The following is a 15,484-nucleotide window of genomic DNA, read 5'->3' as shown; positions in this document are numbered from 1 at the left end:
ATCCCCACTGATATCCAATAGTTTACCTATTGTACTGCTCTCTGTTTGTTTGTTTGTTTGTTTGTTTGTTTGTTTCAGAGGATAACCTTAGGTAGGCAGCTGAAATATTACAATTTAAAATAAGACTGTGAAGCAAATGTATTGTGTGGTGGCAGAAATGCGTTGATGAGGTGAGTAAATATCTATTTAAAGGCTTGGTTATAGTACCACTATTGGTGGTTGTGTTAGAGGGATTGGGATAACTAAGAAATGGCAGGTGCATCTGCACTTTGAGCTGTTAGTGTACATCCATTTTCTGCTCGATTTTTAGTACTGAAATACTGAAAGAGTTTATATCTGTCACAGCTGGGCCCATTGTGGTTTTGTTGCTTCCACTACAAGGAGCTGCAGTGTGTGAGTCATCGCAGCCCTCCTGAAAACATAACAAGGGCAGCATTCCTCCACCATGACAGCTTGCACTGGAGTTCAGGAGCTGCTCTTCAGTTCTGGTCATAGATGTATGAATGTAACTTAGCTTACATCAGCCAAAGTGTCTTAATAGAAACACGAGCCAGCAGCATCTAGTAATCAGCCACTAAAGTTTCCTTTAGTTTTGCCAGCACTTCGTAATGAAAAAGGCACTTTGGCTGATATATATGCCTATGGCAGCTCTTGAACCTCTTGTCAAAGCATGTTAACACAATATGTGAACCATGAATAGCGATTGCAAACATCATAGTGTAAGGGAACAATAAAGTAAATGAAGAAAAAATTTGGCTCTATTATAAACAAAACATGTACAAAAAGAGTTACTGCTAGCAATCACTGTTATATGCTTCAAGTTGGTGCAGTCAGTGCATGGACAGAAGCACAATAGCACCCGTAAAGAGGGTAGAAAATAGATTCCATAATTGTGCATGGTGAACAAAATACAGTACACCATAAACATAACGCAACAAATAGAAATACATATGTGTGCAACCATGAGTCTGGATTTATATGATTATTACTGACGTTGTTTTCTAAAACAATTCATACTGCCCAATCAACAATTCGTTACAGCATTTGTTACCTGTTTTACAGTACCCAATTCAGATTGCTTGTTTCCTAAATAGTAATTATCTGCTCTAAATATTCAAATGATTTTAATGACTATACTAGCTCCCAAATGTTATCCATTTATTACCAATGCAGAACAACTCTTGGGGAAATGTTATTTATTTTCATCATTACTAGAACATTGATGCATTTTGGGGTACCACTTCACTTGCTCCTGGTGGCTGAACCCTTTCTTCTAGTGTTATGACAGGTCCAGAACTCATCTATTAAAACACAGCGGGCCCAATTTTTCACAGTTGGCAAATTGCCCAGGTCGTATATATACATTTACTACGTAGTGGCCAATTTAAATTACCAATTTGTAGGAGATGATATTCTGCATAAAGTATTAATTATGTATTTGATTATAAGTTTCTTTACTTCTTATGTTCAAGTTTTATTTTCATATTTTGATACAGCTTAAAGCACATGTAACTAGCTAAGCAAGACATTTGCAGTCTCTCGTATCTTGGCGTCTGGGCAGAGAGACAAAGTTAGCAGGTGTCTAATCAAGATGTGTGGAAGAGTGGAGACACAGTGTGAAAACAGAACACCACAAACAAAGGACTAGTTTGAAACAGTTTCTAACAGATTAGGTTAAGATAGTCTGTAAAATGCTTAAATGTGACGCACTATAGAATGTGATAGATTTGGGCGAGTTTCCCCCCTTACCAGGAGGTGTGTGATAGCAGGGTGGATCCATACTGATTGGAAGAGAGTATAAGAAATGGGGTGGAAATGTTAATATATTCATAGTATTTAATGTAATGTTTTTGTTTGCATCGTCAGTCAATTCTTTGATTTGACTCCACGACGTCTGTGTTATGATACAACCATATACATTAGGTCATGCTGTGACCTGCCCGTCTTTGCTTGCTTGTATCTAATGTTTATACGATTGTATTAACATTTTTTTCTTTTATACATATAAAGTATTTTTGATAAAAAAATAATTTGTTAAATGTATTTCCCTACAAATTATTATTATTATTATTATTATTATTATTATTATTATTATTATTATTATTATTATTATTATTAATAATTGTTATTTTTGTGCATTAAAGGGCAACAGTGTGGAGTAGTGGTTAGGGCTCTAGACTCTTGACTGGAGGGTCGTGGGTTCAATCCCAGGTGGAGGACACAGCTGCTGTACCCTTGAGCAAGGTACTTTACCTAGATTGCTCTATTAAAAACCCAACTGTACACATGGGTAATTGTATGTAAAATAATAATGTGATATCTTGTAACAATTGTAAGTCGCCCTGGATAAGGGCGTCCGCTAAGAAATAAATAAATAATAATAATAATTAAACAGACTTTTATAATGAAGTATTTCCAGTGAACTTACAGCTGAAGCTTGACAATTATGGGGCGCTGTTTGTCTCATGTATCATTTTGTCCACAAAAGGACCTTCAGTGCACAAAATGCACATACTGGTACATTCTGTGCACAAAAGGAAAAAAAACTGCACAAAATGTAAACAAACATGGATTTCATTGTGTCCACAAAAGGCAAACATGCTTTTACTTTATGTGGACAAAATGATTTTACAGATTTACATTTTGTGCACGATACGTTGTTTTTCTAAATGAATTTTGTGCACCTCATGGAATTAGCAGTGTACACTTTGTCCACAAAAAGCAGCTTATGCATGCTCTTAAATCACTTAAATTCATCATTATGTGGACAAAATACACAATTTTGTTGATGCAAAAAATGTCCACATAATGTGCATTTCAACCACCCAGATGCATTTCATCCACAAATGTATGTATTTTGTCCACAATTATGTATTTTGTGTATTTTTGTTTAAAGTGATTTTGCGGAAAAAAGAGAATGCATAAGCTGCTTTTTGTGGACAAAGTGCACAAAATCTATTTAGAAAACATAAATCGGTAAAATAATTTTGTCCTCATAAAGTAAGAGCATGTTTGCCTTTTGTGGACACAATTAAATCCATGTTTGTTTACATTTTGTGCACAGAATGTACCAGTATGTGCATTTTGTACACTAAAGGTCCTTTTGGGGATGAAATGATGCATGAAACTAATGGCACCCCATAGACAATGACCAATAAGAAACTTGATCAAAAGAATCATAAAAGCTGTGTACCAAATGTGAAGACTTATAATGGAACTGCACGTTTTTCCCCACATTTAATTAACCATTTACTTACTCTAGACAGATCGATTGTTCCCCAGATCTGGATCCGGGATCTTGGCTTCATAGCCTAATAGTGTGCACACTCACATAGTCCCCAAGGTTGCAGGTTAGCATCCTGCTGTCTCTTAGAAGTGTTTCAATTATTGGATTGTTTTCAAAGCATTTACTCCAGTCTTTAATTAACTCCTATTTTTTGGAAGGAGACAACTTCCTGTCAACGATATAAAACTGAGAAGCGAACAGCTTTAAATATATAAGGCCATGAATAGTAGGACTCAAGTTGTTCTAAGAATATAACCCCTGCAGTTTAAAAATTGTAAATATTTTTATTATTTAAGATTACAGGTTAAGAATAGTACATTTTAGGATTTTATATTTTGGAATGTCATGTAATCTGATTCCAGGGAAGCAATCAGGGGACAGGTCAAAGGCGTTTCCGTTGCACCGAAAATATGAAGTCAGCATCTCAAAGAGTTTATGTGCTGTTGGGGGAAAAATAAATAAATAAATACAAATCTGTAATGATGTAGTTACAAAACCATGTAAGCTCCAATAACAGGGATGCCTAAAAAAAGTAAGAACTAAAAAAAAACTTTATAGGAAAAGAAACACATTACATGTCTCAAAAAATAATCAAAGCAATCAGGGTTACAGTAATGTGGCTTTTAGCAAAGAAAGGAGCAGAGTGTACCGCTGTGCAGATTCAGGGTGTGTGAGGGTCAAAGTGACCCAGTTTGAATAGGAAACATGAGCAAAGTGCCACCAAAGTTTATACCCACTCAAAACATGCACTCCATTCAAAAACAACCTTCAGGTGTGCCAAGGTTGAGATAGGTATACAGTGTCACAGTCATCACATAAGCCATTTCAGTAGGTGTCTGGCCCAGCTCAATATGTCTGTGTGGCTTTGCTGTAAAGCACTGCCCAGGCCATTCCACTTTGCTTCTCATGGCTGTGTATGAAGCAGTGGGTTTAAACAAGTTCAGCAGTGGGGAATGATATACAATGTGAAACGCTGCTCATAGATATAAATAAATAAATGAATGAATAAATAAATAAATAAATAATCACGTTAATAAATTAGAGGAAAATGGGAACAAATATCATAGCCAGTCATCTGGGTGCACAGTAAAAAATCAGCACATCTTTGCTATAGCTTTGGAGAGGGGTGTATTTTCAAACACATAATTGCAACTTTGTTAGTTGTAGTTACTTTAGGAGTATGGCTAATGCAGAACATGGAAATCAGAAAGTGATTCAAAAAGTCCAAGTCAAACCTTCCATGTCACATGAACATGCTTGTGATTTCCTCTTGCAGCCTGTCCAAACCGAAAAAAAATCTCTCAGTAAAATGTAAAATGGGCCGGAAAGTAATTATTTGTAACTGTAACTAGTTTTCTTTAAGGTAATAAGTTACTGTAACTAGTTACATTTTTGTTCAAGTAACAGATTACTTTTTAAAAGGAACTTCTCCAACACTGCCTCGCATGCAAGAAAAGGGAGACAATTGATCTAGTGCCAAAAAGAGGCAAGACATTTTTTGAAGCCTTGGTTCATCACTTCTTCAGTGACTTCTTATGATAAGCATCAGGCTAAGAAATTAGAGAGTTTACCTCCATCTCATTCCAAAGCTCAATTGTAAACCCTGCTAATGCAGGTTTCTAGTCAAATTAAAGCTGTAGTAATGACTAATTCAGAGTACTGAAGAGTTGAGAACCAGTAAATTCAATACAGAGAACTGAGTGCTGATAATATTACACAGCCAGCATATAACGTAGATAACCAAATCCAAAAGAGAGCCAATACAATACATTATTATGAAGAGCCACACATGAGTATAATAGAGAACTCAGAGCAGAGAGTAATAATATTAAAAAAAAGCCAGCAGGTTTTGGGGAAAGTATTGAGAACTCAGTACTGGAATAAGTGTAGGCAAGTATATTGCAGAAAACTCAATACTGACCTAGCCAGTTGAACACATTGTAAACTGAATAGGCAAATCAGCGTATTCAACAGTGATAGAAGCTGTCAAGTTCAGCCCAGCTACAGTGGTGAGCCACGTTCTCATGTATTGCTGCCTCCATTTAAAGTTACAGTTTCATTAAAATAGAACCATGTCTGTAGTAGAAATACATCAGGACTGTCAACTTGTCAAGCAGTTTGGAATTCAAAAAAACGTTTTTAATGGAGAACTAAAACATGAGATATGTATAAGTAAATTCTGCTACAAGCGGACTCAAATTGAAACCATGGAGTACTTTTTAAAAACATTTTAAAGACTTTATCCGCTTTACCAAACACTAAAATACACTGTATATAAATAGCAAATAACAATAGTTTTCTTTGAAAATGAAACTACACCAGCAGTAGGAAAGTGCAGCTACATTAAAGAGAAAGGAGATTCAAATATATTTCACTGTCCCTTACTGTCTTTATAGTGTTTGCAATCATTCTCAGTGGTTGTGGGTTTAGGGAGTTGAAAGGTCACATTATCACATGATTTGAATGCAACAAGAAAGACTGTTCAGATTCTCCAGACAGGCTGAAAGCAAATTCAGAAACAGATAGACAGATTTACAGAAAAATGAAACGCAATATTGAACAAGCAGAACCCATAACCAGGCATAATGGTTGCAAACGCCATCAAACAGAATGAGTAATGTACAAAAAGGAATTCAAATTACATTTAAAGCGATCAAAATAAATCAGTAGAGAAAGACATTATCAAAGATATAATACTTCCTTTTGTGAAAGGAAAAACTCTAATATTACTACATTTCCATCTTAAATATGTAAAAACTAGGTTCTCCACAGTTGTAAAGTTGTAAACATGTACACCAACTGCACTTAACTCATATTTTAGACTTGCTATGCACAACAAAGCACAATCCTTGCAATAAAAAAGGTAACTTGTGTAATTAACCTCTACAGTGCTAACAGTACTCCCCATGTAGTTAGTAATACTGAATGTACCAATATAAAAAGTTCAGATGACAACGAAGCAAATGAATGAATGTAGGGGCCGTTATCTGTTTATTTTAGTTGACACATGAAAGACTGAACATTTAGCATTACCAAGCTCTAGGAAGTATGTACAGGTTAAACTTGAAACCCCTAATAAGACTAGTTTGAAAGAGTACGTAGATTCAAATTACATTCGATTTAGTTTTTCTGTCCCCTTTGCAATGTTTGCAATCCTTCAGAGTGGTTCTTAGTGCAGTTACTTTACACGCTAGATGGCAGCTATCTAGCCTAGGTTACATATACAGCAATGATGAAAGAGAGAATCTGGCAGCTCAGGATAAAGCACTTGTATGGGCTAGATTTTCAAAGCTACTTATTCTAATTTGTCTGCAGCAAAATGTTTTCAGAAAAAAAGAACGCACACAATAAAAAGTTCCCAAATCTGAAATAAACAAATCCTACGTTTAATTCAGGCTCTTCAGGTAAGTAGCATTTGTTCATTTTAGGACTGGTGTATTTTTCTTTCAGAACAAAATTGCGACAATGCCGATTTGAAGCGAATAGATTTCAGAAAGTAGCCAGATAAGTAACACTCCCAATGATTACAAACCTCATCAAAAGCTAAAACAAAAACTCCTTTTAAGCTACCTGTTCTTTCATTTCTGTGGCAATTTGGTTGCATAGCCAGATTTCATTCTCTACTTCACCACTACTGCACATCAAAGTAAAAAGCTGTGATAAACCAGAGCCACTGTTCTGTGAGAAACAACGACACAAAACAGGCTGTAGGACTCAGACAGCGGAGGTCTCGAGCCCCTGTGAAGGGCCCCCCTTGCCCTGCAGGCTGCCCGACAGGTTATCGGAGTCAAGCAGCTCCACGATACTGTAGGGGGAGCAGTCCTCCAGGCCCAGCTTTCCGCAGATCCAGCCACATAAGCCCTTCTCCAGGTCTCGGACTGCCTGCCACCACTCGGCGAAGGCCCAGGACACCTGGGTGACGGCCGTGTAGACCCCCAGGGACAGGGAGAGTGTCACGATGAGGATGGGGTAGAAGATGATGAGGCAGGGGCAGACGGTGATTTTGTGCCAAAAAGTCCGCTCCTCGTTGTAGACCAGGAAGACATTGTACCAGGTGATGGTCCCGTAGTAGAATGACATGACGAACGACAGCAGGAACACCACGGGCGTGCAGGACAGGCTCCAGAGCAGGACGTGGGGCCCGCGGCCAGCCCCCACCCGGCAGGCCCGCTTGCTTTCCTCGCCTTCCCTCTCTCTCCGGAGAGGCTCCCTGGACCTGGCCAGCTCCTGCATCTCTTTATCAGTCAGCGTCACGTGGATGTCCACCATCTGGCCCTTCTTCTTCCCCCGGGTGATGGTGCCGGTCAGAGTGACGTAGCGGCTGTCCAGGGGAGCGTTCCAGCCTCCTGTGAGAGCTGACAAATCAGGCTGTTAATAGTGAACAGCGTGCGCTTAAAGATGCAGACAATCACAAATCTATGAATTTTAAAACTGAATTAAATGCAAACATTTTGATGAAAAAAGATGGCAGAGTTCAAAGGTCACATTGTCACAGGATTTGAATTTAATGACAAAGGGTGTTTAGTCCTGGCACTTACGATTCACCAGACAAGTTCAACATTATAATAACTATTATTGAAGCAACAGAACCCAGAACTAACCACTCAGAAAAAAAAGAAAAACATTTAGGGAAGTTTAAGTTATTTTAAACCATTAAGTAGCAAATACATTTGTCATTGAAAAAATCAGAAGTTGTATGTACATTTGATACATTACAATTAGACTTAACCTTTGTGGTTAACAAAATTAGAGTAAGCTTTCATACAAAATAGTTAGAGAACAGGTGGAGATGCCAGTTAAAAATGCTCCAAAAAACTACAAGGTAGCCTGTCCTCAAATGAGGACAATGGCACTTAATGGGTTAAATCAATGGCAGTTTTTTTTCTAAAAGAGCTGTGAAGAGAAGCACGCATGGCTCCTGCTGGAACCATGCCTGACTCCCATCCCTCAATTAATGAATAAATAAATAAAATACCAGTAGTATGAACTGCTCTTCTTATAACTAAAGTGCATTCATAAGATGATGCAGTTGCACAGCTGACTGGCATACATTCAACTTTATTGTGTTGCCACAACTTTACTTGGTTACGGTGGTACCATCACCCAAAACCTAAATTTTCCTCTGTGGGCAAATTGCCCATATCACATATCAACATTCACCCACTCCAGTGGAAAACACAGGCCCCTGTCTCTCACTGTATCAATTCTGGAGAACAGTTTTAACCCATTCTAGTTTATGAACAACATGAATTTGAATCTGTTCCATGCTCACCCTCACCTGTGGGAGTGCTGAGGAACTTGGGCCCTTCCTGTCCGCTCTTCTCACTCCCCTCCTCTGCCGGTGACTCCTCACTCACCCCCTTCTCTGCCTCTGAGCGGTACACAATGATGGACTCCGGTCTTGGCTCCTTCTTCTTCCTCCTCTTCCTCCTCTCCACCCCTCCCTCCTCGCCCTGGGAGGGGCCGCCCGTGACCTCTGACCTGCGCAGCGAGGCAAGGTGTGGGCTCTCGGCCCCCCACTGGCTCACCTGCTCCATGCCGATGGCCCCTGCTGAGGCTTCTCCCTGCATGGCCTGCTGGTGCCTGACTCCTCAGTGAGAGCTCAGGGCGCCAGGATGTCCCATTCTGCCCGGCACCACACCACACCACACAGGGTCCCTGTGGGGAGAGAGCAGGGTTACCTACATGCGATTGCCCTCATGAGTATTGTAGTGTCAGTCAATAGGGGGAAAAGCGGACTGGTTAATGACAGGCATCAAGGTCTCATTACAAGAGAACTTCCATATTTATTTTTTTTGTTTCTGTTAGATGTAGGCACTATAGGAATAGTTCATATGCACGCTGGCCAATAACTGGGATTATTATTACTGTTGGAGCTAAACATAAAATGAAATGATACATGCACATTTGGTGTTGGTTGGAGGAACACAATTTGTTTGAACTTTGAACTCTGTGGCCTTTAAAGCCATGAAATAAAAGGCAGCTGTGGAAGCAACACTGACTGGCCAAAAAATGTTAGAATGAACGCAATAGCCCACAATACACCACTCCTGGTGCTTTGTTCATTTGTACTTTCTTTCCTATGGTGGTTTAAACTTTACAGCACATGTTGCCATTCCTGGAACACCCAGGAGACTGTCATGATGGTTGGTCAATGCAGCCGCCTGCACAGACACCCACGAACGTGCCCTTGCAAAGTCACAGAGATCCTTCTGCTTTCCCATGTTGTTGCTGAATAGCTGCAGACAGCTCAGCCCTCGAATATGTACAGTGTATTGACACAGCTTACATCAAGACGTCTTACTTACACGCCAATCTATTGACCAAGCAGCATAGTTAAATTTGAGAAACTTGTGTGCTTTAGGCAAACCTCATTTTTAAAACATTTCTCTCTGGATAAGGTTTTATTAATTACTAACTCAAATTTTCTCTGTAAAAAATAAACTAAAAGAAAACCTGTGAAACCACAATAACCAGCCACCAAAGGGCAGTCGTGGCTGTTTCCAGGTGCCTCTGTTATTCACTTATAAAAACAATCTGGGGGTTAATTGCCTGGTTGAAAGTGACCGCTAAATTCAGATGACTGGGCATTATAAATCAGTATGTTTTAAGAATAAATATAAAGACATTCATGGACAAGTTTGTCCTGTTTCACCTTTTGTATTTCACATTATTTACTACTCCCCCACCCCCTATTTTGCGCATGTGAAATGTTTTAGTCAGAAATATTGAACCCAGTTCCAGTACTTCATATTACACCCTGCACCAGACATTGCTAGACTTTATTTAATATGTTTTATTGTTATTATTCTCACATCAGTTACTTTACCTATAATCTGCGTTTTCAAATACATTATTTGCTTTTTTACTCCATACAAACAGCTGTGCTTCCTCTAATCCTAATATTGTCTGTTCAGTGCAAGGAATGACGGTGATTATCTCAAATGGGTGAAACAATTATAAATGTATACATTTAAATTTATATTTTTACACTAGTAAATATTTATATAATAATTAAACAAATAGCATGCAGGTGACCGTTGTTTTTCCAAATGCTGACCACAAAATAAATGCCTTATATAACACAAACTAGAGCCTGTGGTATTATATATATATATATATATATATATATATATATATATATATATATATATATATATATATATATACAACGAAGCCTTGTAAAATTATATTAATTTTGCTGTGCATCCGCTGTATCCCAGTTGCAGTGAATGCTTAATTTTAACAAACTGAAAACCCGACTGTGCCTTAATGACATAAGAAAAAAGTGCATTCAGCTGATCCCAGCTGTATAAATTCAATCGCAACGTCCCGTCTTTGTTTCGATTGAATGAAAATGTTTTTACTAAAAATCATAAGAGCATCAAGATCTTACCTTGAAGAGTTGAAAGGCGATGGGCGTGTAAACTCAGATGTGATTGCGGCTCCTTTTTAAATATGCATGTGCAGGGTGTGGAGTCCTGCTGCAATATGCAGTGCAGTCACTAACTCACAGCCAGCAATCTACCACTGCTCCAACCACCAGCAAGCGCACAAAGGAGTCCGAGAGCCGGATCCGGGGTCGTATTCACCCCGCCCCTCCAGCTTCAACACCAGGGTCCTGCCCAGCTGGGAGGAAATTGAGCTTTAAAAACACACACATACACACACACACACACACACAAAAATCAATCTACGAGGCTCGGGGATATACTGTTTCAGACTGGAAATTATGGACAGCATTTACATGGATCTGTATTCTCAATTTTTTTGTTTAATAAAAAAACAGGTTTCAATAGCCCATACTGTAGTACTGCTATTGAGATTGGAAGGTTACATGGTACTCAGCTATATATTTTTTACTAATAGCTCTTCATCAACGTAGCTCTTGCTGATACTGTGGGCAAGGTATGGCATCACGTTCTTGGTCCACTGCAATAAGTGAATATGGTCACACCATGCGCTCCATCCACACTATGTACAATATCATATCAAACCGGGCAAGTCTGCTCCCAAGCTCTGCCAATCGGGTTTCAGCGCCATGAACAAGTAGGTCTTGCATATATGGAAAAACTTCTTGTATTAAATAGACAAGAAAAGTTAGATCAAATTTGGCGTATGGTTTTGAAGCTTTCACTAGCCCTAATCAGAGGCCAGAACTCATGTAAACGTATAGCTAAATGGGAAGTGTGGAAAGAAAACCTACAGACACATTTGCTGTATTCATTGTGCTAATTAAATGTTTTATAACGATGTACTCATATATCTGTGTAATGTACATTTTAACATGTTCAATTGTTTTAACAAAAATCCCAATTTATCCTTCGTGTGCTGCATTTTTCGTCATAAATATCGCATTCTTGTGCCAATCAAATTACTGACAGAGTCGTAAGGGTTAACTCCCCCAGTGTCCCAGCATGCACGTCTATCCGTGCAGCTAAATCGCGCCTGCGCACGATGAATCTCCCTCTTTTGGACCCAGACCTCTTTCAAGATGGTGAGTGGAAATTGTAGCCTGAGGAAACCAGTTAAACGAATCCCTTTCCATCCATGGAAATTACACTACTCCACACATTTACACTTTAGTGACTTTACATGCAGATTTTTATCGTCACATGAGTGTTTTTATTGGCTTGGTGGATTTAATATATAAGTAAAAAAACACGAAAAAGGAAATGGCAATGTTTGTCTCCCACAGCAATGGCCGCCATCTGTTGCTGAGTGCAATGTCATTATTTGAACGTTGAAATAAAACCTCATTAAAACTAAGAAATTATAGCGAATGCTTTGCGTGCACGGTATTGATTATGTTGAGGGAGTTTGTGAAAGCGAAGCAGTTAGTAAGCTACGTTGTATACTGACGTGTGTGAATGTGCTTGTATTCTTTGACATACGGTTACGAGTGTTAACTTGAGAATGCATTGTGTGTCTGGAGACCTGGTAAGGCGGAACTGCAGTTTTTAAGATGAGTGTTTGTAAGGTCTTTTACATGGTCACTTAGTAACTTTCTGGAATGAAGTAGATGCGTCTTATGCCAACGGAGTGGTACACACTCGTCTGAACATGAAAAGGTGTTTACAATACGCTTCATAGTCTGTCCTGTGTTTCTTCGTAAATGTATGCTATACTTTCTAGTAGATCGTGATAAACCCTAGGACAAGTACACTTTATTTTAGTGACGTGTTTGTGAAGCAGGAATAAGGCATATATTGCATTTTAATCATGTCTGTTACTAGTGTTAGTTTTAGGCCCAGTTGTAGGCCCATTTTAACTTTTGGACTCGTTTGCTTAGTGAAGTGCCCTTTGCAAGTTTCTCATTAATACAACGACTGTTAAACCCATCTTATTTTGTTGCTCTGTTTGCAAATACAAAATCAGTAACCCCAACCCCTAACTTAATCATACATATTTAGCAGCAATGACTCTTTGTATTAGTGCTGCACTATTGATGTACCAGTGCTGGACCTGTGGGCACAAAGTGAATAAACGAAGGCAATAGGGTAGATTGTTTAACAACAAACACCCTAGACTGACAACGTGAATATTGGTTTATAGTACAATAACTGTTGCAATATGCCCAGTTTTTGTTTTTTGCAAGGGCCTTTTTATTTTTTTAAAATAAGAACAATGTGTGCAGTTATAAATCTTTTGTTCTCTGAACAGGCAAAACGAACCAAGAAGGTCGGGATTGTCGGAAAGTATGGTACCCGTTATGGTGCCTCCCTCAGGAAGATGGTTAAGAAAATTGAAATCAGCCAGCATGCCAAGTACACCTGCTCCTTCTGTGGCAAGGTGAGTAATGCACTTTTTTCTTCCAATCCTACCCAATTATATGAAACCCATAGAGGAGACAAAACACAGTTTTGCTATAGTACGCTATACAGTGGAGCTTATCATACATGTAGTGGTCTATCCATTTATGTATTGTGGATTCTAATGTACTATTCTCTTTCAGTTACTCCAGTCATACTATAACCTGGTGATGCAAAAAGGGCTACTTTTTAAACTGTAGTATTTAAATTTGTTGCTGGGAGAAATGCAGGTGCTTATGAAATGTTGCTTCATTCTTCTGCTTTGTTTCCTTAGACCAAGATGAAGAGAAAGGCTGTTGGTATCTGGAACTGTGGGTCCTGCATGAAGACAGTTGCTGGTGGCGCTTGGACATACAAGTATGTTACTAATTTACACTAGTATTCCTGTGACTTTATAACTCGTCAAGTCAAACAATGTGGGTTGCTGATGGAAGTAGTTCATTCAATAGGATTTTGAAGATTGCATTGCATCAAAACATTGCCTAGTTTGTTATAAAAGCTGAATGAAGCTGTGTTGATGAAGCCCTTAATGCCAAAGGGTTGAAAACACTCCAACACAGAGTATGGGAGCAGATGTTGGGACATAATCTCCATAATATTAGGCATTTAATGATTATTTCCATCTGTTTCCAAATCCAAGCTAATCACTTTGCTTGGCATTGAAAAATGTAAGAAATTCAGCAGCCGTCTTACAAACTTGTCCATGCGCTTTGCTGTTTGAATAACGTGCTTGTAGCAGGTGGTGTGCTTTTCCTAGTCATGTAAAGGGATCTATGCTTGGACAAGATTGATCATTTCATGTGAGATTTATTTGAATCTAAGATGTTTGAATAGTGTAAGATGCCCAAACATTAATTCAGGGTCTAAGTAGTCCCAGCAGTGAGCCTCCAATGTAAAAAATGTCTTGTTTTCTTGTCCTGTGACCAATTGGGATTTTACCTTTTCATTTTCCAGCACCACATCTGCAGTCACAGTGAAGTCTGCCATCAGAAGACTGAAGGAATTGAAAGAGCAGTAAACTGTCCTGAGCGTCGGAGCATGTATTTGTACTTCTAGAGATTTCTTTGACGGACTCTAAATCAGCCTTGTGTTGTACATTTGCAAACCATCACCACACAATAAAGGAGTTGTCAAGAGTGGCCTTCGCATCTCTTTTTTTTTTTTTTTTTTTTTTTTTTTTTTTTGGCTTTCATTTGGTCCAGTTATTTCCTAAGCTGTGCAAAACTCTTCTGGGTGATCTTTGAGCACTTAGCAATAGTGGTTAAATTAGAATCTTGAAACATTTGCTGAAAAGTAGGACTTCAAAGAGTCTAGATCAAATACTGAAAAGCTATCTGGTTTCTGAATAAGATACACAATAAAATAAGGTACTATGCAGACATTTAACCCATATTTACCTCGATGCTTAACTATAAATAAAACCCTTGTGATAATCTAAAGTTTAAATTCCTTACTCAAAGTAGAGTCCACTTTACACTGATCAGTGTTGGTTGTGGATTATTTTATTTATGTTTTTAATCTGCTGTTTTAAGCAGTGTTCTTACAGGTTTTAATTTAAGTTTTCATTGCAAAAAACATTTAAATGTATGCTGTTAAGTCATTACTGACTGGATTTAATGTAGGAAAGATATTTCTTAAACAGTGTGCATAGGATAAGCAAGGGGCATTAGTACTAAATTAAAATTGTTTTGTGGAGTAAAAGTATTGTATCCTGCGTGGTTTGGATTGTCTGTTAATCTAAAATATATTTAGTTTTGAAGGATTACGTTCATGGTTAATCAATGTGAAAGCCGTTTCCGAAAATGTTTCACCTGAAATCAAAAGAATTGACTTACACGTTTGTTTTGGAGTTTAGGCTCATTAAGAACAAGATGTTTCAATTTGCATGATGGTATCAGCATCATGGGTTAGGGAGGCAAAACTGAGGGACTGTTTCTCCACATTATGTTACAGCAAACCGTACTGGCCTTTATTATTTAGTAGAGCTTTTATCCAAATGTTTTATAGAGACTGGTGTGGTTGGTGGGTGAACTATGCATCACAACTGCTGCTGCAGTCATTTACAATAGGACCTTGGTCTTATCTGAAGGATGGAGCACAAGGAGGTTAAGGGACTTGCTCAGGGTCATGCACAGTGAGTCTGGCTGAGCTGGGATTGAACCTGAAACTTCCTGGTAACATGCCCCTTTCCATAACCACTAGACCACCAAGCCTCCTTTATCCTCACAGAGACTGGTAGCTTGTGGACTTCTGCTCTAGGTTTAACTGGAAATTGGGGTAAAAAGTATTCTTTAAACAAAAACAACAAAAAAATATTAATCTGGAACCACTTTAGCTATGGTAGCATTAGATGGCTGAAGATTATATAAGACATTTGTATGCATTT

General features: G+C 38.5%; 2 protein-coding genes across 3 annotated transcripts; one reads left to right on the top strand and one right to left on the bottom strand.

Moving 5' to 3' along the window:
- Positions 1–3,550: 3,550 nt before the first annotated feature.
- LOC117404647 (transmembrane protein 169-like) lies at positions 3,551–10,920 on the bottom strand. 2 transcript variants are annotated; one of them, XM_034007588.3, is made up of 3 exons: positions 10,683–10,920; positions 8,559–8,944; positions 3,551–7,641 (listed from the first exon to the last, which is right to left on the bottom strand). In XM_034007588.3, the coding sequence occupies exons 2-3, from the start codon at positions 8,854–8,856 to the stop codon at positions 7,001–7,003; spliced, it is 939 nt and encodes a 312-aa protein (XP_033863479.1). In that variant the 5' UTR covers positions 8,857–8,944; positions 10,683–10,920; the 3' UTR covers positions 3,551–7,000. The 2 variants fall into 2 exon arrangements, with proteins under 2 accessions (XP_033863479.1, XP_033863481.1); XM_034007590.3 differs by having other exon boundaries at positions 8,565–8,944; positions 10,683–10,918.
- A 752-nt stretch (positions 10,921–11,672) lies between these two features.
- On the top strand, positions 11,673–14,237 carry LOC117405502 (large ribosomal subunit protein eL43). Its single transcript, XM_034008603.3, has 4 exons — positions 11,673–11,783; positions 12,950–13,078; positions 13,373–13,455; positions 14,053–14,237. Exons 1-4 carry the CDS (start codon positions 11,781–11,783, stop codon positions 14,114–14,116), a joined length of 279 nt encoding a protein of 92 aa, XP_033864494.1. The 5' UTR covers positions 11,673–11,780; the 3' UTR covers positions 14,117–14,237.
- The last annotated feature ends 1,247 nt before the right edge of the window (positions 14,238–15,484 follow it).

This window comes from Acipenser ruthenus, chromosome 10 (assembly GCF_902713425.1).
Source record: "Acipenser ruthenus chromosome 10, fAciRut3.2 maternal haplotype, whole genome shotgun sequence".
Classification (NCBI taxonomy): domain Eukaryota; kingdom Metazoa; phylum Chordata; class Actinopteri; order Acipenseriformes; family Acipenseridae; genus Acipenser; species Acipenser ruthenus.
This window is presented reverse-complemented; position numbering and strand designations above follow the sequence as displayed.